Consider the following 18,273-nt stretch of genomic DNA (forward strand, 5'->3'; position numbering starts at 1 on the left):
TTAATATCAAGCCTTTGCAGTTGTTTTAACGGGGTAATAAATATTATTATTTGTAGCCGGGTTAATATAATATCTTGGTATAAGCTGAAGACTTACAGTACGTGATCTTGATTTGAATGAAGTTGCACGGTGATCAACTTCATGCCCATTGCGGGTATATTTTTGTAACTGCCACCTCAGATGTCAGTTAAAGGCTAAATACCCTCATTTTACTCAGAAACTAACAAGATCACTGTGATCACTCAGAAGAACTCACTTAAAGCGCTCAATTTTCTGTTTTACTACAGTTTTTCAACTCAATAGTGTTGTCAAGGCCAATTCTTAAGAGTGTACTGAAGTCACCAAATCCTGCTCAACAAGATAATTAGTCACTTATGACCGTTGGACTCTATTTTAACTGATTCATTTTTTTATGAATCGTGACTTCTGCTACTACTACTCAGGAACAAATTACCAAATAACTCAACTTCCCTTTTCAACAATGTAAACATCCTCCTGCGGAAGATGTTTAAAATTTTTGTTGTATTATTTTTATGGTGATTGTATTGTATTTTTATCTTATTTTATGTTGTCATAATCCTATTGTAATTTCTCTTATAATCTCACATGTATATTATAAGTTTTCATAGATGATTAATGCCGAAAAGCCCCTTTGGGGAGTGTTAATAAAATTTGTATTCTATTGTAAAGTGGATGAAATTTTAACACTTGGTCTCTGGAAAAGCACCCAGTTAAAATACTGTACATCCACAGTAATAATATTATAAGGGCCTGGAAAGGAGATTTGGGGGCTCCAGTAAATACTCTTACAAGGTCAGAGACTGTGGAGGGGGTGGGACTGTAGGGGTGGGGGGGGGGGGCTTCAGCCCCACTCCCCTTACTTTTTGGAGAGTGAAAGGAATATTTTAGTTTTCTACATGCATCAAGTAAAGAAACAACTAACATACAAATTGTTAAGTATTTTATGAGAGACATGATTAGTGAATTTATCAACACACACCCCTTCTTATGAATCCGGCAACCAGTGAAACATGATTGACCTTTTCGTAATAAATTAGTGTCAATAAATTAAGACTGTAAAATAGTCATTTTTCTTTGCTGGATTAGTGAAAGAGTGATGGCCAGATAGGACAGAGGCACAAATAATTTTAAATAGCCTGGAGGAAATTCGCCATAATTCTAGCAAAGTCTAGCATGAATTTTGTGGGGCTTAAAAAAATAAAACTTGTTCTCTTTTCAAACCTTTTAATGCACTATTTCAATTCATTTTTTTTTTTCAATTTCAAACGTTTTTTACTAGCTTATTTTATGCAGTATTTATCCTGTAGTATATTCAATAATTTTTATGTATATTAATTTCAGTTTATAACAGTTACAAAATTACAGGTGTATATATATTTAGCTACAATAATTTTCATCACTGAAAAATATCATTCTCAGTAATAGCAAATAACTGTGAATGTAAAGCCTGATCACAGAAAAGTAATAAATTGGTGCGTCCCTTCAGTCACTAAATGTGGTCAAAGCCTTTAGTATAATTTTAGGCTTTATAATAATTATTAAAGCTGTTTCTATAGCATTTTATGGCAAAGCATGATCAGTGAAATGTTTTCATCAATGAATTCTATGGATTTTGTCTTTCCATCAAATCCCATGGAAATTCATTATGAATGCAGTTGTGTTCCATTGAACTCCATGGAACTTTTGCGCACAGAATTCCATGGAAAATTTCCATTAAATTCCATGCAGCAACTCCATGGAGCTATTTCTGTCGAATTCCATGTCCTAAAACTTACTCCATGGAATTCCATAGAATTCCATGGGTTTCCATGGAAAATTTTTCATGGAGTTCCATGGGGTTATTTCACCATTTTTAAGGTGGTTGTATTAACATGGGTTCTGCTGTACATGTACAGTCATGTACATTTCAAACTTAACCTCATTTTCAACATCAGCTTATAATTCTCTTGTTTTCACTAACAGTTCCTAACCACAAAACAACACTTTGTACATGTATGGTCTTCTTTTCATTTTCTTCTTTTCTTGATGGGATCCTATTATAATCTGGTGGTACATGTATAACCACGTTGTGAACTAAACCATGTCAGACAAGACAGTCTTGTTACTCTTTCCACATACATTGTATTCGGTGTTAGAGGAAACATATAGAAAGGAGGTACAGTATGCATCTGAGTTGTGGAGAGTGATCTGTAGTGAGAGACAAGCAAAACTATTAATTTTGTGTTTTGTAAAGTCTTATACATGTCTGTTGCTAATGTGTACTGTAATTAAGAGGTTCATTCTAGAAAATGATTTCTGTGGACCCACCAGGACACATCGGAGACCTTAAGGCTTGGTGCCCCACAGGGCGTTGTCGAAAGATAACATAGCCGGCAATGGTTGCCTGTGTGTAAGCTACAATGATGCTCCCCCAAATGCACCCAACCCTGAATTTGGTACTTCATATAAAACAGGCCTTTTTGTCGTTTTCATATGACTTCATGTTTGACAGAATGATGTGTTTTTTTTCATGAGAATTAAGGTTAGGGGATCACCTTATCATACAGTTCATGAATCTCATTAACATGCACTTCTGGACATTTCTCAGTCATTGATGCATGTGCCTTGTGTCTTGGGGATAATCTTTCAACAGACGCATTGTAAGATCTCATGATGCTTTGTTCGATCACGTTTTTGTATCAACAAACTTAATTTGCTGTGCAATTTCGCAGTGAGTTTAGCCGCGATTTACATTAAATTTGACTTCTCAGCACCCTTTGGGTACCCAGGTTATTTCTGCTTCAACTGCAGAATATACTTGATTTAACACCATATGTACACAGATTGTATGTGTAAATTAAATAATTACATTTTTTTATAAATTTTTTTTACCGTTTGATTAACAGTCATGTACACCTGTACATGAAAGTTGCTCTGATAGCTGTACATGTAGGTTAAATTTCCAGCATACTGTAGCATTTTCAGGTGTGTGGTGTGCAACAAATTTGAAAATTAACCATGTTTGCAGAGGGCATTAGTTTTATTTGTCAAATCTCTGATTTATAATAAGAATACATACTGTGCAATGCAGCTTTAGCACAGACATGCACTGCAGCAAAGTTTATGTGCTTATCGACTAATAATTGATGATTTTTTTCTAATTTCTTATTATGTTGGGTTACATTGCCTCCATACGTGAGAGTGCCATACATGTACATGTAATTGTAGGTTTCAGACACCTCTTGCAGATTCTAACCCAAAATGTGTAAAATAAATGACAGCTGTGATGTTACTCTTGTAAATGGACAAAGGTGATGATATCACCAGTTTTATGAAATTAGTTATTAATTTTAATTCTACAATCTTTTAATGCAGATTGAATATACATGTAATGGAAAATTATTTCACTTTGATGTGGAGATCAATACAGCAGGGCAGGAAGAATACAGCTCGTTCCGTGATTCTTCAGTAGCGACAGGTGATGCATTCTTAGTGTTGTTTGCCATCAATTCTGTATCCAGTTGGCACGATCTCCAGGATCTCAGAAGCAAGATCATCCAAGATCATCAACTCACTTCAGCTATCCCGATGGTCATTGTTGGTAATAAGTTGGTAAGTTAATCTTCTATACATTTACATGTACATTGATGGGTGAGTTACATGTACATACTGTATGTAGTTTCTTAAGAAACTATAGTGTTGTACAGTGGGGATTGGAAACGAATGTTTGTTTTTATCAACAGAGTTAATCAGGTGATTCAGACACCATACATATGTAAAGAGATTCAAGTGCTGATGTTTCCAGTGTTACTCCTTTGTACATGTACATGTAAGAGGGAATCACAAAGCGTTTACACTCGAAACGTCAGTACTCAAATCTCTTTACAGTCACTGTAGCAAAATTACATGTACCTAATATCAAGTGTGTTGGTAAATCTTACATTTGTTTCAGCTATACATGTACATGTACAATTTCAGGGGAGCAGGGATGACGCAGTGCTAAGAGCACTCGCCTCCCAGCAATCCGCGGGTTCGATTCCCAGACTCAGTGTCATACACTGTATGTGGGTTCAGTTTGTTGTTAGTTGTGATCTTTGCTCCGAGGGGTTTTCCTCTGGGTACTCCAGTTTTCCCTTCTCCTCAAAAGCCAACACTTCTAAATTCCAATTTGATCTAGAAAGTGTCCCCAATTACATGTAGTGCTCTGCGCTAAATACATTGACACTTAAATTTAGTGATTTATTTATTTATTTATTTATTTTATTATATTTTTATGACTGAGTTGCCTGCCTACCATAAATTACTGTATCTGATATTGCAAGAAAAAATAAATAAATAAATAAATAAACCAGTGTAATAGATAGGATGCAATTAAATTATAAAAGGAAAAAAAAAAACAGCGTAACCAGATAGGACACACACACAAACATGTACACAAAGCAACAAAAAAACAACAAAAAAACACTAGCCAGGGTTCAGTAAACATGTACATGTGCAGCGCTTTACACCTGATTAACATGCTACATGTAGACGTACTGGAAATGACACCGTGAAACTCAAGACAGATCCAACAAACATGTACATGGGAACCAAAATAAGTTCTGTTTCCACTGGTCTCTGCTTCCCTTTAACCAATTAAGGGGTCAAGATAGCTGATACACACTTCCAAATTTCTCATTTCGCATTCTAGGATTTAGAAGAGGAAAGAGAAGTAATGAAAGATGAAGTGTTAGAATAAGTGTAATTCATCTGATGTGAACATCCCATTAATTGAGACATCAGCCAAGGTAGGTTACACTGTTACAAGGTGGAATGATTACCGAAAGTTGGTTCCAAGTAACTGTATAATCCTTTTCTAAAACAAATACAATACTCCAGAACAACCCTGCGGTCCGAAAGTGACCCAAAACGTATTCTCAATCCTAATAGGTCATGTGACCCAAAACAAAACAAAAACCAACTTCATATACAGCACTCAAAGCATCCTTCACATCAGAAGTCTCAAAATATTTTGTAGCATTAGGCAACATCAACCCCTTAATAGTGATATCAGGTCGATGGAGGCAGGTCCAAAGAGGTCTTGTGGAAAGTTACTGTGACCGGAAAATCATGATCTGTGGCTGATAACGTCGCTAGCTGTTGGTACATTTTGAGTCGGCTGCAGAACAAAAACTCCTCTGCACCGCACCTTGTGGGTACCCAGGATATTTCTACTTGAACTACAGAATATACTTGATTTAACACCACATACATACACAGATTGGATGTGTAAATTAAATAATTACATTTTTGATATTTTTTTACCGTTTCATTAACAGTCATGTTCACCTGTACATGAAAGGTGCTCTGATAGCTGTACATGTACATGTAGGTTACATTTCCAGCATACTGTAGCATTTTCAGGTGTGTAGTATGCAACAAATTTCAAAGTTAACCATGTTTGCAGAGGGTATTTAACATTATCGACAAATCTCTGAATTATAATAGGTATGCATACTGTACAATGCAGCTTTAGCACATACATGCACTGCAGCAAAGTTTATGTGCTTATTGACTACCAATTGATTATTTTTTTTTCCAATGGTGTTGGGTTACATTGCCTCCATACATGTACATGTACATGTAATTGAAGGGGTGCGTGGAAAAAAGCCTTAAGTGACATCTGATTGAGTGCCTAATTCTCCAAGTAAATTCCCTTGTTCTTCCTTGTATGAGCAAAGGAGAATTTGACATAAGATCAGATGTCACTTAGGGCTTTTTTCCACTCACCCCTTCGATTGTAGATTTCAGACACCTCTTGCAGAATTTAACCCAAAATTTGTAAAATAAATGACAGCTGTGATGTTACTCTTGTAAATGGACAAAGGTGATGGCCTCACCAGTTTTATAAAATTAGTAATTATTTTAATTCTACAATCTTTTGATGCAGATTGAATATAATGGCAAATTATATGATGTGGAGATAGTTGATACAGCAGAGCAGGAAGAATACAGCTCATTCCGTGATTCATCAGTAGCGACAGGTGATGCATTCTTAGTGTTTTTTGCCATCAATTCTGTATCCGGTTGGCACCAACTCCAGGATCTCAGAAGCAAGATCATCCAAGATCATCAACTCACTTCAGCTATCCCGATGGTCATTGTTGGAAATAAGTTGGTAAGTTCTTCTATACAAGTCATGTACATTGATGGGTGATTTACTTAAGAAACAATGGTGCTGTACAGTAAGGATTGGAAACAAATGTTTTTTTTTTTTATCAACAGAGTTAATCAGGTGATTCAGACACCATACATATGTAAAGAGATTCAAGTGCTGATGTTTCCAGTGTTAGTCCCTTGTACATGCACATGTAAGAGGGAATCACAAAAGGCTCACGGTTGAAACATCAGTTACTCGAATCTCTTTACAGTGGCCAAATTGCATGTACCTAATATCAAGTGTGTTGGAAAAATCTTACATTTGTTTTTGCTATACATGTACATATACAATTTCTGGAGAGCAGGGATGATGCAGTGCTGAGAGCACTCGCCTCCCACCAGTGTGGCCTGGGTTCAATTCCCAGAGTCGGCGTCATTTGTGGGTTGAGTTTGTTGTTGGTTCTTGTCTTTGCTCCAAGAGGTTTTTCCCTGGGTGCTCCGGTTTTCCCTTCTCCTCAAAAACCAACGCTTCTAAATTCTAATTTGATCTGGAAAGTGTCCCCAATTAGTGCTCTGCACCAAATACATTGACACTTAAATGAAGTGATTTATTTATTTATTTATTTTATTGTATTTTTATGACTGAGTTGCTGGCCTACCGTAAATTATCTGATATTACAAGAAAAAATAAACAAATAAATAAATAAATAACCAAGTGTAAACAGATAGGATGAAAATAAATAATATGATAAATGTGCAGCGCTGTACACCTGATTAACATGCTACATGCATGCGTGCTGGAAATGACACCATGAAACTCAAGACAGATCCAACATACATGTATGTGGGAACCCAAATGAGTTCTGATTCCCCTGGTCCCTGCTTCCCTTTAACCAATTAAGGGGTCAAGATAACTGATACACAATTCCCATTCCCCATTTCTCATTCTAGGATTTAGAAGAGGAAAGAGAAGTAATGAAAGATGAAGTGTTAGAATACTGCAATTCATCTGATGTGAACATCCCATTAATTGAGACATCAGCCAAGGTAGGTTACACTGTTACAAGGTGGAATGATTACCGAAGGTTGGTTCCAAGTAACTGTATAATCCTTTTCTAAAACAAAATACAATACTCTAGAACAACCTCCTGGTCTGAAAATGACCCAAAACGTATTCTCAATCCTGGTCATGTGACCCCAAACAAAAAAACAACTTCATATACAGCACTCAAAGCATCCTCACATCAGAAGTCTAAGAATATTTTAGCAGCATTGGGCAACAGAAACCCTTTAATAGTGATATCAGGTCGATGGAGCCAAGTCCAAAGAAGTCTTGGTGAAAGTTACTGTGAACGGAAAATCATGATCTGTGACTGATAACGTGGCTAGCTGTTGGTACATTTTGAGTTGGCTGCAGAACAGAAACCCTTGTGAAGATGAGCCTGTTATCAGTGTGGCTAATCGTTGGAATTTTTGTGAGGTTGCACTGTCTGGTTCTCCAAATCCTGACTCTATTTCAGACCTCTGATTATGTAATTTCCTGGTACCCAGTTAGGTAAAACATGGTCTCTAAAGTTAATACACAACCTCTTTGAGACCTGTGATGTGTTTCCTGATAATTATTTCCGTAAAAGTATTATTTTAACGTGCACAGTGTCCAATTTATCACTCAAATTATATACACTGTATTCAGTATGTGGCCGATAGCAGAATAACCACAATGGATATTTACCTTCATAATCACTGTAAAATCGTAGTATTTACTTTCAAACATCTTAAAAGTACAGATATCGTTATTCGGATATCTTCATTTTTCAAGGTAACATCAACTGCCATTAATGTGGTAGAAGAACCCAAGAATATAAACTAAAATTTATTAAAAATAGGAGCAATAGTTATTTCCTGGAAAGGATTGGTTAAAGGTCAAGATGGGTAAAAACTCATCAAAGTAAGGTAAACAAGGTGTTATCAACACCAAATAAAATTCCTTTAACTATTTTAGCCCAAAAAATTGCGTCGTAAATATTTTTCCATTACTGACAATTTTTATCATCTAACAAACATTGAAACTCTAATCACAATGGGACAGTAAACACAAGTAGCGATCACTAGTTGGTAGAAACGGATCTGAAAAATGCTCATGAGAAACGGACCTCTTCTATGTTAAATCCATGCAAGTTTTCAGACTTTATAACAGTATCGTTAACATCTATATACCCAGTGATCAGCACATACAATGTAACTTGTAACGAATATACCCAACCCCACTTTTATAGGTTGCTTTGATACCAGATGAAATTTGTAATGTGGCGTTTTTTAAGTGTGGTAAAAAACCATTTCAAAACATTACCCTTGCTCCCAAAGATACGATGCATTTAGTCTGTAAGACTCTTAGTTGAAATTTTGGTGAAATTTGAGCGCCACGTTTGACACACTTCTGCAAATTGTATGTGCCTGTTTGTTTTTATTTACGGTTGCCCGGCAATGCAATCCTTTAGAATAAACCCTGCTCTGGAAATACATGTACACCTGATAGTTTATATTTGTGTTTACACTTGAAAACAGCACTGATATAGCTGTGTTCTCTTCACAACTGAAAGCGGCCTTCTTATAGTTGTGTTCTCACTTGAAAACAATGAGATGAAGCTGTGTCCCGCTTGAAAGCAGCCTTGATATAGGTTTATAGTTGGAAAGCAGGCCTTATACGAGTGTGGCAGTGTTCACGCTTAAAAGCAGCATTGATATAGGTGTTCACAATTGGAAATATGCCTGATTTAATTGTGTTATTCAGTTGAAAGCAGCCTTGGTGTAGCTGTATTCTCAGCGCTTCAGCTGCTCTGACATTTGTTTTGTGTTTTCTTTAGACTGGCCTGAATGTCGAGCAATCATTCCTGCTGATGATGCAACAGATCCAGCGAATTCAGCCATCGTTGTTAGAAAGAACGGTACCCAGAAATCCTGGGAGCAAACCGGCCAAACCAGAACAATGTCTTTTACTCTAGGATTAGCATTTAAATAGGATTCATTTTGTAGTTTACATTTAGGAAAGGCTATTCATATTTCATTGCCGACAAGACATAGTAACCGGTTACTTCTCCTACATGGCAATTCTTCTTTAGTGGAGTTAAGTCGCCCATGCCATGGCTCCAATTTTACATACAAGTCACTATTTACTTTTGAGAGTGTCGCATTATTGCATCTGTTTATTTAAAGACAGGTACTTCTTTTATACGGGCATATTTTGACATTTTGGGCGAGTTAACATCTCTGCGGGCAACTTTAGGGAAGGAGAGTTTGTATGTGGTCTAAGTAGCCGACATTCTACGCAGCTTGTTTTCACATTACGATATCAGAACTTGCCTTTCTTACGGTTCTTTTTGGGCAGTAGCTATCTTCAAATTTAGTCTTTGTTTTATAAATTATAGTGTCTCGTCTTTAGCCGGACTTTTCTTTTCTCCTTTTTTTTTTTCTGGTCAACAAATGGTACTTGAAAATCAGTAGCAGGAGACGTATTGCTGGTTGGGTTTATTCTGAGTAAGACTCATTTACGCCTCAGAAACACGGGTCAAAATTACCTATGAGTCAACATTGTACTGCAAAGTAGATTATTTCGATTTTCCTCGATATAACATGTACCGACAGAAGACTTGCGGAAATAAATAAATAATTCCTTGACAGCATTGTCGTTAGTGTGTTTGAAACCCCTGCTAAATGTTCCAACATTACTGTACATTTTCGATGTAAGAATGTTTAGCACTCTGCTCTCCATTATGCTGGACCAGCGTATGTTGGTTGAATGCTCTTGAACGCAATTTAGCTCGATGATTTAATTTGCGAGTAGACCCTTGCTTTTTCTTGGGGATAGTAAAGCGAGCTAGCGTGAAAATTGCTTCCCACGAGGCGATGCTCTATTTTTTTTTTTTTTTGCGCGCGCGCTCCACTTAACCATCCTTGGGAAAAAAAAAAAAGAATACTCACAGTCAACAACGACTTTTTTGGAGGCAACAATTTTGGCGGCGTTCACATTGAGCTTAAACACAGCATGATTAATGAAAATTCCTCATAGCAAGCTTTGGAGTCACAGCAGAATCCCGCTGACTTCAACTCAGAAGGGAAACAAAAATAGTTCGAGTTAGCGGAATTGGTGTTGAATATTAAGTTGTTAGAGGCTGTGCATTGTTGAAATTATATGATTAGTCTGAATGACTCACGTTTAAAATTGCGGATAAGATAAGAACAGCATTAGGGAAGACCAAACCCCAAAATAGATGGTGGCCTCGGCCTGCACTCCCCTTCCTCAACCTCAAAAGATGGTATCTTCATTGCATAGCCACTCTTCTATTTAGCAGTCAAAATAACGATGAGATTAGAACCCCACTTTTCTTGTTTATCTAGCAATGGTGACTCTTGCTAGCTGAATATTTCTGTGTCAACTCAAATTTTAAAGCCAACAAAATTGTGTTGGTAATGTTCACAGAATAGGTGGTTTGTTCCATAGCCCTTACTCCAGACAAAGTGGATCTTCGAGCAAACTTGTTATGACCAGTTCTCTTAGTTAAGTAAACAAGATTAATATAGCTTTGTATCAAAATAGCTTTGACAAGTCAGTGTGTGAGAAAGCTAATATGTTTATGTAATTGCATGAAGCCGAGTAGAATTAACGATTAATTTTCACGCGTATTTTAAAAGTTTTCGCAAATTAATCGTTAATTGTACGAGGACTCATAGCGATTACGTGTTTATTATAGAGTGCAAAATTTTCTTAAAACAACACAGCTTCACACTCTTGTTTTCCTGTAGTGCTGAGTACGGACGTACGGTCGTACGGATCGCGTTGATGGGTTTACCAATTTCTCTTGGCCATGGCGCTCCGCGCGCGCGCCTTCACCGCGCAGAGCTCCATTATCAATCGCAATGGAACCAATTTAGCGAACGTTGTGAAAACCAAGACAAACGAATAAACCAGTGAAGTATCGGAATCCTTGTGGACTTTCTTGTCTCATTTCCATGTTTCAAGCTTCACAAATATATTTCAATTGTTTTGATAGGACAAATATTCGTGGATAAACTAATTTTTGAACAATTTGATTCGGGGCAGTTTCGTTCGCACCGCCTGGCTCTCATGCAGTTATAACACACACAGAGCTTAGATAGATAGATAGATAGATAGATAGATAGATAGATAGATAGATAGATAGATAGATAGATAGATAGATAGATAGATAGATAGATAGATAGATAGATAGATAGATAGATAGATAGATAGATAGATTTATTAAAAATCCATTGCAGCCCAGAGGCTGGATTACGGACTGTACAATATATAAGGCTAAAATACGCGATAAGATAACAAAAAAAATATTATAAATAAATAAATAACAGTATAAGTGAAAATAAAAAACAAAGGAACAAAGATACTACGTCGTAAAATATAAAAAATAGCCGCAGATATACGATAAAAACGTTAGAAAATAGCCGCGTTATGCATGATAAAACTATTCTTAAATCTATTTGTTCTGCAAATAGGTACGTTAAAAGCGCGCTTTCTCCTTAAAGCTACGGTACTAAGATTACGTGGCGGCAAAAGGCCATGTAATTTGGGGAGGCTGTTGTCCTTAATCTCATTGAATTGTCTCTCCGTCAGCCATTGGCGCCGTTGATGGAGGGTGGTAATGTTGCACTCTTTAGGAGCCTCTTGGTAGCCTAAGTCTGGGAAAATAATTCTAAGTGTACGGCGCTGAATTTTCTGTAGCTCGTCAGAGAGATACTCGGGCAGACCATTGTGGAAAACTTGGCAAGCATATTCAGACACAGGCCGGATACACGTAGTATAGAAACAAAGTAGCTGCGCAGGATCTCCTTTTGCACGCTTAAGTTGCCTTAACAGATAAAGCCTAGAGGCTCCTTTTTTTGATAACATTCTCTATGTGAGCATTCCACTTTAGATTGTTTGAAATTTTGAGACCAAGAAGTCTTACGCTAGTTACAACCTCTATTGGTTTGTTGTTAATAGTAACTGCTTCGAAGGGATCTACAGACTTTGAGAAACTTATCTGCAACTCTTTACACTTGTTCTCATTCAATTGGAACTTATCTATTTCGGCTTGCCTAACTAGGTCGTCTACAGCAGCTTGTATTCCACTTTGTTGGCCCTTGTGGACTGTCTCGGCCATCGATGTATCATCGACGTACTTCCAAAGGTTGACGCCATTGACATTGATGTCGTTTATCATGACCAGGAAAAGCCAGGGCCCCAGTTTGGTCCCCTGCGGTACACCAGCCCTGACAGGACCCCAATCCGAGTAGCAATCGTGGGCGAGTTTTACTCGTTGCTTCCTGTCAGTAAGAAAATCTTCAATCCAGTCCAGCACCCAAGGTGGGAGCTCATAATCCATAAGCTTAGCCATGAGAATGGTGTGGTCGATAAGATCGAAAGCTTTCCTAAAGTCGAAGAGCACCACGCGCACTTTAGAACCGTTGCTGTCGGTATCCTTATACCAGTTGTGGAGCATGCTGATTAGGGCATGTACAGTGCTGGAGTTCTGGACAGTCCCGTATTGGTTATGCTCTTAATTATGCTTAATTATGCTCTTAAAGATCATTGTCAAGCAACAATTAAGCTTAATCATGCTCTTAAAGATCACTGCTAAGCAACGTACAAGGAGTGATTTTCCTGTGTTTTCTTTTTCTTGTCGTTTATTTAGATCTCAGTAGGAGCAGCATTGACTGAGTTAACTATTTTAAATATTTTTTGGGACACGAAACTGCTCCTAATTGAACTATGCTCTTGTAAGGGAATTCATCACAAGGGTGAAGTGTAGCCTAACACGCAGTCGTGTTTTAGTGGATTCGTATTACCTCCTTGTGGGGAAGAGGTAATACGAGTCCCCCAAAAACGACTGCGTGGAAGGCTAGGATGAAGTGATGATAGGAAGACGATCATCGAGTAAGTGAGCTTAGAATGTCAGTTTCACTGAAACGGTTTTCCGTACTCAGATGTAGTATTATTCTCACGAGGCCGAGTAGAATTATGGATTAATTTTCAAGCGCATTTTAAAAGTTTCCCAAATTGCGCGAAAGGGCCAATTTGGGCAGACTTTAAAATTACAAGTAAAAATTAATCGTTAATCTACGAGGAATCATCGCGATTACGCTTGGAGGGCAAAATTAATTTTTCTCAAAACCATCAAGGAATTCGTAAAACAGTCAGTAAAGCACTCACCGTAAGCAAGCCGAAACAAACAAATTATTTTTTTTCGTAGAGTACAAAACAAACAAAACTGACGAGAAGAGTTACCATTACACAGATGTAATTAAAAGAGAATACAAGTTTAATTCAGGAGCAAACTAACAACGATAAAAATTAAGGCGAGGCATCAATTAATTATTCACATGCGTTGTGAAGCTTCCTGCCCCTTGAAAATAACACGAACATAGATTGACAAAAATAGAAAACGGTGGATCCAAAGAAGGAACTCCCGGAGTAATGTCTTCCAGTGAATTTGACCTGCTCCTTCCTCCCATCTAAAGGACACTGTTATGCTCGGTTATCGTTCGTTGTAAGAAGAAGTAACGAGGTGAAATCACTTGGTCGCCATGTCGACTGATTTCAGTTTCTCAGCCAAACAAATATCAATCCGATCCAAGTTTTTAGCTTTGACGCAAATAATATTTTTATGTTTTTTGTAAGAGACACAAAAACTTAACCTTTACGAATTTCCTTTCTAGCTACAGCACTTGATTTCCATGTATTTTTGGTACAAACAATCCGGCTTAATTAAAGAGTTGTACTCCAATAAACCTCAAAGAACTAGTAGCAAAAATGTAGACCTGGTGTGCTCAGCCAATGAGAAGCGATTACTTTCGCCGTCCGACCAATCAGGAGAAAGTAATTTTGCCCTCGGTGAAAGGAAAATTAGGAAAAATACCCTCTGTTACAACAAATCAGCATTCTTATCGTTGATACATATATTATCATTCATTGCATAAAATGCACTTATCTTATGCAAACATTTATACATTGGTGAGACAGGAAGAAGACTAGGCGCCTGATTTTGAGAACATCTTTGAGGCGTTGAAGGAAATGACAAGGAGACGTCAAAACCAGTCTCTACACACAAAGACTTTTCATGTGAATATTGAAGCTTCAGGTTCACCGGCTTTATTTAAGGCTTCTCTTATTTTACAAACTATCTTCTTTAAGTTCCTTCAGTTATATTACCAAATGTTACCTAAAAAGTATTAATGGAGCCTTTTGTATACGCTCCAACAAGCATGCATGGTAACTGGACAAACGTTTTCTTCTTTAAGTTCTACAGTTTTATTACCAAATGTTATGTAAAAAGCATTAATGGAGCCTTTTGTATGCGCTCCAGCAAGCATGCACATGGTAAATGGGCAAACGTTTTCCTCTTTAAGTTCCTAAAGTTATATTACCAAATGTTATGTAAAAAGCATTAATGGAGCCTTTTGTATACGCTCCGGCAAGCATGTTTGGTAACTGGGCAAACTTTTTCTTCTTTAAGTTCTACAGTTGTATTACCCAAGGTTATCTCAAAAGCATTAAATATTAGTGGAGCCTTTTGTACACGCTCCGGCAAGCATGCTTGGTAACTGGACAAACGTTATCTTCTTTAATTTTCTACAATTATATTACCAAATGTTATCTAAAAACCCTTAATTGAGCCTTTTGTACACGCTCCAACAAACATGCTTGACAACGGAACAAACGCCAAAATAGGGTTTCTAGGAGGCATTTCAAAAGTAATCCAGCCAATAAACGGATAGATGATCAGAATGACTGAATTACAAAAACCCAATTGTTCCGCCACGTTTGCAAATGACATGTTAGTTGGAATTGCATAAGAACCTGAGCTGTTTAATGAGTAATCGAGTTATTAACACGGTCTTCACGAACTGTTAAATGCTTATTAATTCCTACAGTAGAGCCTCTGCCTTGAAAACCTCACATAATACGGACACCTCTGTATGCCAGGCGGGATAATACGGATAGTTAACTTGGTCCCAGTAAGGCCAAATGAACATGTAAACTCTCCCTTTATATGACGGGCAAATTCATAATACGGACAATCCGTTCAGCCTCTTTTGGTGGATTGAAACATTTTACTGCATAATTAGTATATCCAATTCCAACGACTGGACACAAAATGAGTCCAATAACACTATCAGTTGAAGATGCAATTTTGCTTATGGTAAGTTCTCCCCCCGTTTCTGTAGGAAACATACGTATTGGCGCATTTGTGCCCCTTGTACGTGTCCTAAGAAAAACTCCTTAGCCATGAACCTCATTTAGCGTCCGTTTCTGTAGGTAGTCACAGTGGCTCGCTACAAAAAAAGCAACTTCATTGAATGTTTAACTACAAATCACTCACAGCAATATGTTTTGTATCGTATTCTTTCTATCAGTCTACAAATCCCTAAGTACGTATCAAGAAATAGGTCAAAACTTTCCTTATTTTATATTGTTGCTTTAGGGTAAACAAACGCCCACGACTACGACGTCAATGAGAACGTCAGAAAAACAATAGTTTTAATTCGAAAAACTCTGTACGTGCATTATACACTTTCGTACATTTCTTTGCCTTCCTCTGCAAAATAACACCGTAAAATGACCAAAGTTTTATGGAGAACGTGAATGTACGTCTTGATGATTAATTTTATTTTCTCTTTCTCAACTTTAAAACCACCCGCACGAAGTTAGCTCATATAGTCCGGCCACATTACACAACATCACGAGTTTTTTTCAGAAAACACTAATGTAATTTTTAAGTTCCGCTTTCGTTGGCGTCGTCGTCGTCTCTGCTGAGGTCCCTATTTTCTCTTCTACACCGTATCGTTTCCCTGGCAACATTAAGGGTGCAGTCTGACCAGTGTCTAAACGAATCAATATTCACTTTAGTTGATAAATTGCGTGAATCAACGAACTTAAGTGGTTTTTTTAATTTACTGAATTTATCTTCTGAATATTTTCCTTTTTTATTTTAATAACTAAAGCTTTTCTTTTCATGCTATCTACTAAATCTGTTCTTGTTATGTTATCTACTAAATCTTTCCTAGCTACTAAACTTTTCTTTTTTCATCTACTAAATTCTTTTCTTTTATGTTATCTGCCAAATCTTTTCTTTTAATGCTATCTACTAAATCGTTTTTTTAATATTATCTGCTAAATCGTTTCTTTTAATGTTATCTACCAAATCTTTTCTTTTAATGTTATCTACTAAATCTTTTCTTTTATGTTATCTACTAAATCTTTCCTAGCTACTAAATCTTTCCTTTTTATGTTATCTACCAAATCTTTTCTTTTAGTGTTTTTTACTAAATTTTTTCTTTTAATGTTATCTTCCAAATCTTTTCTTTTAATGTTATCTATTAAATCTTTTCTTTTCATGTTATCTACTAAATCTTTCCTTTTTATGTTATCTACTAAATCTTTTCTTTTAATGTTATCTCCTAAATTTTTTTTAATGTTATCTACCAAATCTTTTCTTTTAATGTTATCTACTAAATCTTTTTTTATGTTATCTACCAAATCTTTTCTTTTGATGTTATCTACTAAATCTTTTGTTTTTATGTTATCTAATAAACCCTTTCTTTTATGTAATCTACCAAATCTTTTTATTGTATGTTATCTACTAAATCTTTTCTTTTCATATTATCTACTATATCTCGTAGCTCCTAAATCTTTTCTTTTTATATTATCTACTAAATCTTTCCTAGCTATTAAACCTTTTCTTTTTATGTTATCTACTAAATCTTTTCTTTTATGTTATGTACTAAATCTTTCTTGTTATGAGCCATTTTTCAGGCGATTTACTCTTATGGAAGGTAGCATCCCATAACTCACTAATTAGCATGCCACAGAGAAGGTATATTTATTATCCCCTAATGTTTGCTTTTCCCTTTGTTTTTTATTGGGATTCGTTACTATTAAAGTCATTCACCCTGTTGGATCATAGCTTAATTTTTGTCTACTCATGAACTAATGGATCAGTAATCATGTACAAGTTAGAAATAATTATGATTCACTTAATTGATTATTGAAATTATTTCACTTGGACTTCACTCACTAACTCGTAATTCAGAACAGCAGCAGTTAATAGGTATCTATGTCTCTCGGATAGATTTTTTGTAACAGCGTTGGCAATGCAATCTACACCCAGCTCTTTCTACGTACCTAAATCATACAATTATTTCAGAGTGGAGTGACGCCTTGATCACGTTTTACTCTTCTATCCTATAAATTATATTTAAAAACTGAAGGCTGCGTTTCTTTTTGCGCAAGTGAATAGAAAAGAACATAAAAGTAAAAGGAAACAAAATAAAAATAACGAACAAACAAAAAACAAGCACAATCACCACCACAACAAAATAGTTACAACGTTGATTGCGTATCATTTGCTCAAACTTTAGTATCGTATGATTTTGTTGGTTTAGCGGTATGGATAGTGACGACGGTCACATCAGTGTGGGATTCGAAGTTGCCGGGCCGTTCTTTGTCTTCTTTCCTTGAAGGATTCTCAGTTGATTCTTCCTCTTCTTCGAGGGTGAAGTTGACCATGCCGCTGTCTTTTATGGCGGTTTTCATGGACGGCATGTCAATTCTACCTGTCTGAAGTTGTTGCTTAAGAACGTTAGTCCCAGCCAATCCTCGAATTTCGCCCTGAAGTTCATTCAAAGGTAACAAAAGGGCGAGGCAACAAGATAGGGACCATTTTGGATTTTTGCGCCATTCTTTGATGTAACGATAAATGTAGATAATGTACTGGACTGAAAAGACAAAATAAACTAAATTACTTAAATTGTAATGGGACAGTTAAAGAATCTTTTTCTAGGATTGAGAAATTAGAAATTCGAAACCTTTGAACCTGCCTCATTAGGTATTCATTGCTTTTACTTATAGACCTTTTCCATAAATGGCAGCCGATAAATTATTAATTTATTTTCATGGAAATTAGCCTTATTATTAAAAACTGAATCATTGTATAATGCAATTCGAGGGATTTGATTGGCTTAGCGGCCATGGTATATGAGCCATTATACCATGGCCGAGAAATGGCGGCCATTAAATTGTCTGCTGGTTATTCTTGACCAGCGAAATCAGTAAGATCTAGCAAT

At 36.5% G+C, this 18,273-nt stretch overlaps 3 protein-coding genes across 3 annotated transcripts in view; 2 read left to right on the top strand and 1 right to left on the bottom strand.

Annotated features, from left to right (window-relative positions):
- The window catches only part of LOC146461337 (ras-like protein 1), a 193,430-nt gene extending 183,615 nt beyond the window's left edge, over window positions 1-9,815 (top strand). The window contains exons 4-7 of the mRNA XM_085087009.1: window positions 2,157-2,176; window positions 5,930-6,157; window positions 7,090-7,185; window positions 9,003-9,815. Of these exons, the coding sequence (XP_084943135.1) occupies window positions 2,157-2,176; window positions 5,930-6,157; window positions 7,090-7,185; window positions 9,003-9,140 (482 nt within the window). The 3' untranslated portion in view covers window positions 9,141-9,815. The remainder of the gene's footprint in view (window positions 1-2,156; window positions 2,177-5,929; window positions 6,158-7,089; window positions 7,186-9,002) is intronic.
- LOC146461344 (uncharacterized) overlaps window positions 1-18,273 on the top strand; it is a 227,734-nt gene that overhangs the window by 47,351 nt on the left and 162,110 nt on the right. The window lies entirely within an intron of this gene.
- LOC146461348 (uncharacterized) overlaps window positions 14,217-18,273 on the bottom strand; it is a 49,094-nt gene continuing 45,037 nt past the window's right edge. Inside the window, exon 6 of the mRNA XM_085086959.1 lies at window positions 14,217-17,925. Coding sequence (XP_084943085.1) covers window positions 17,558-17,925 — 368 coding nt within the window. The 3' untranslated portion in view covers window positions 14,217-17,557. The remainder of the gene's footprint in view (window positions 17,926-18,273) is intronic.

The sequence above is a fragment of the Pavona decussata genome, unplaced genomic scaffold (assembly GCF_977016875.1).
Source record: "Pavona decussata unplaced genomic scaffold, jaPavDecu1.1 SCAFFOLD_199, whole genome shotgun sequence".
Taxonomy (NCBI): Eukaryota; Metazoa; Cnidaria; class Anthozoa; order Scleractinia; family Agariciidae; genus Pavona; species Pavona decussata.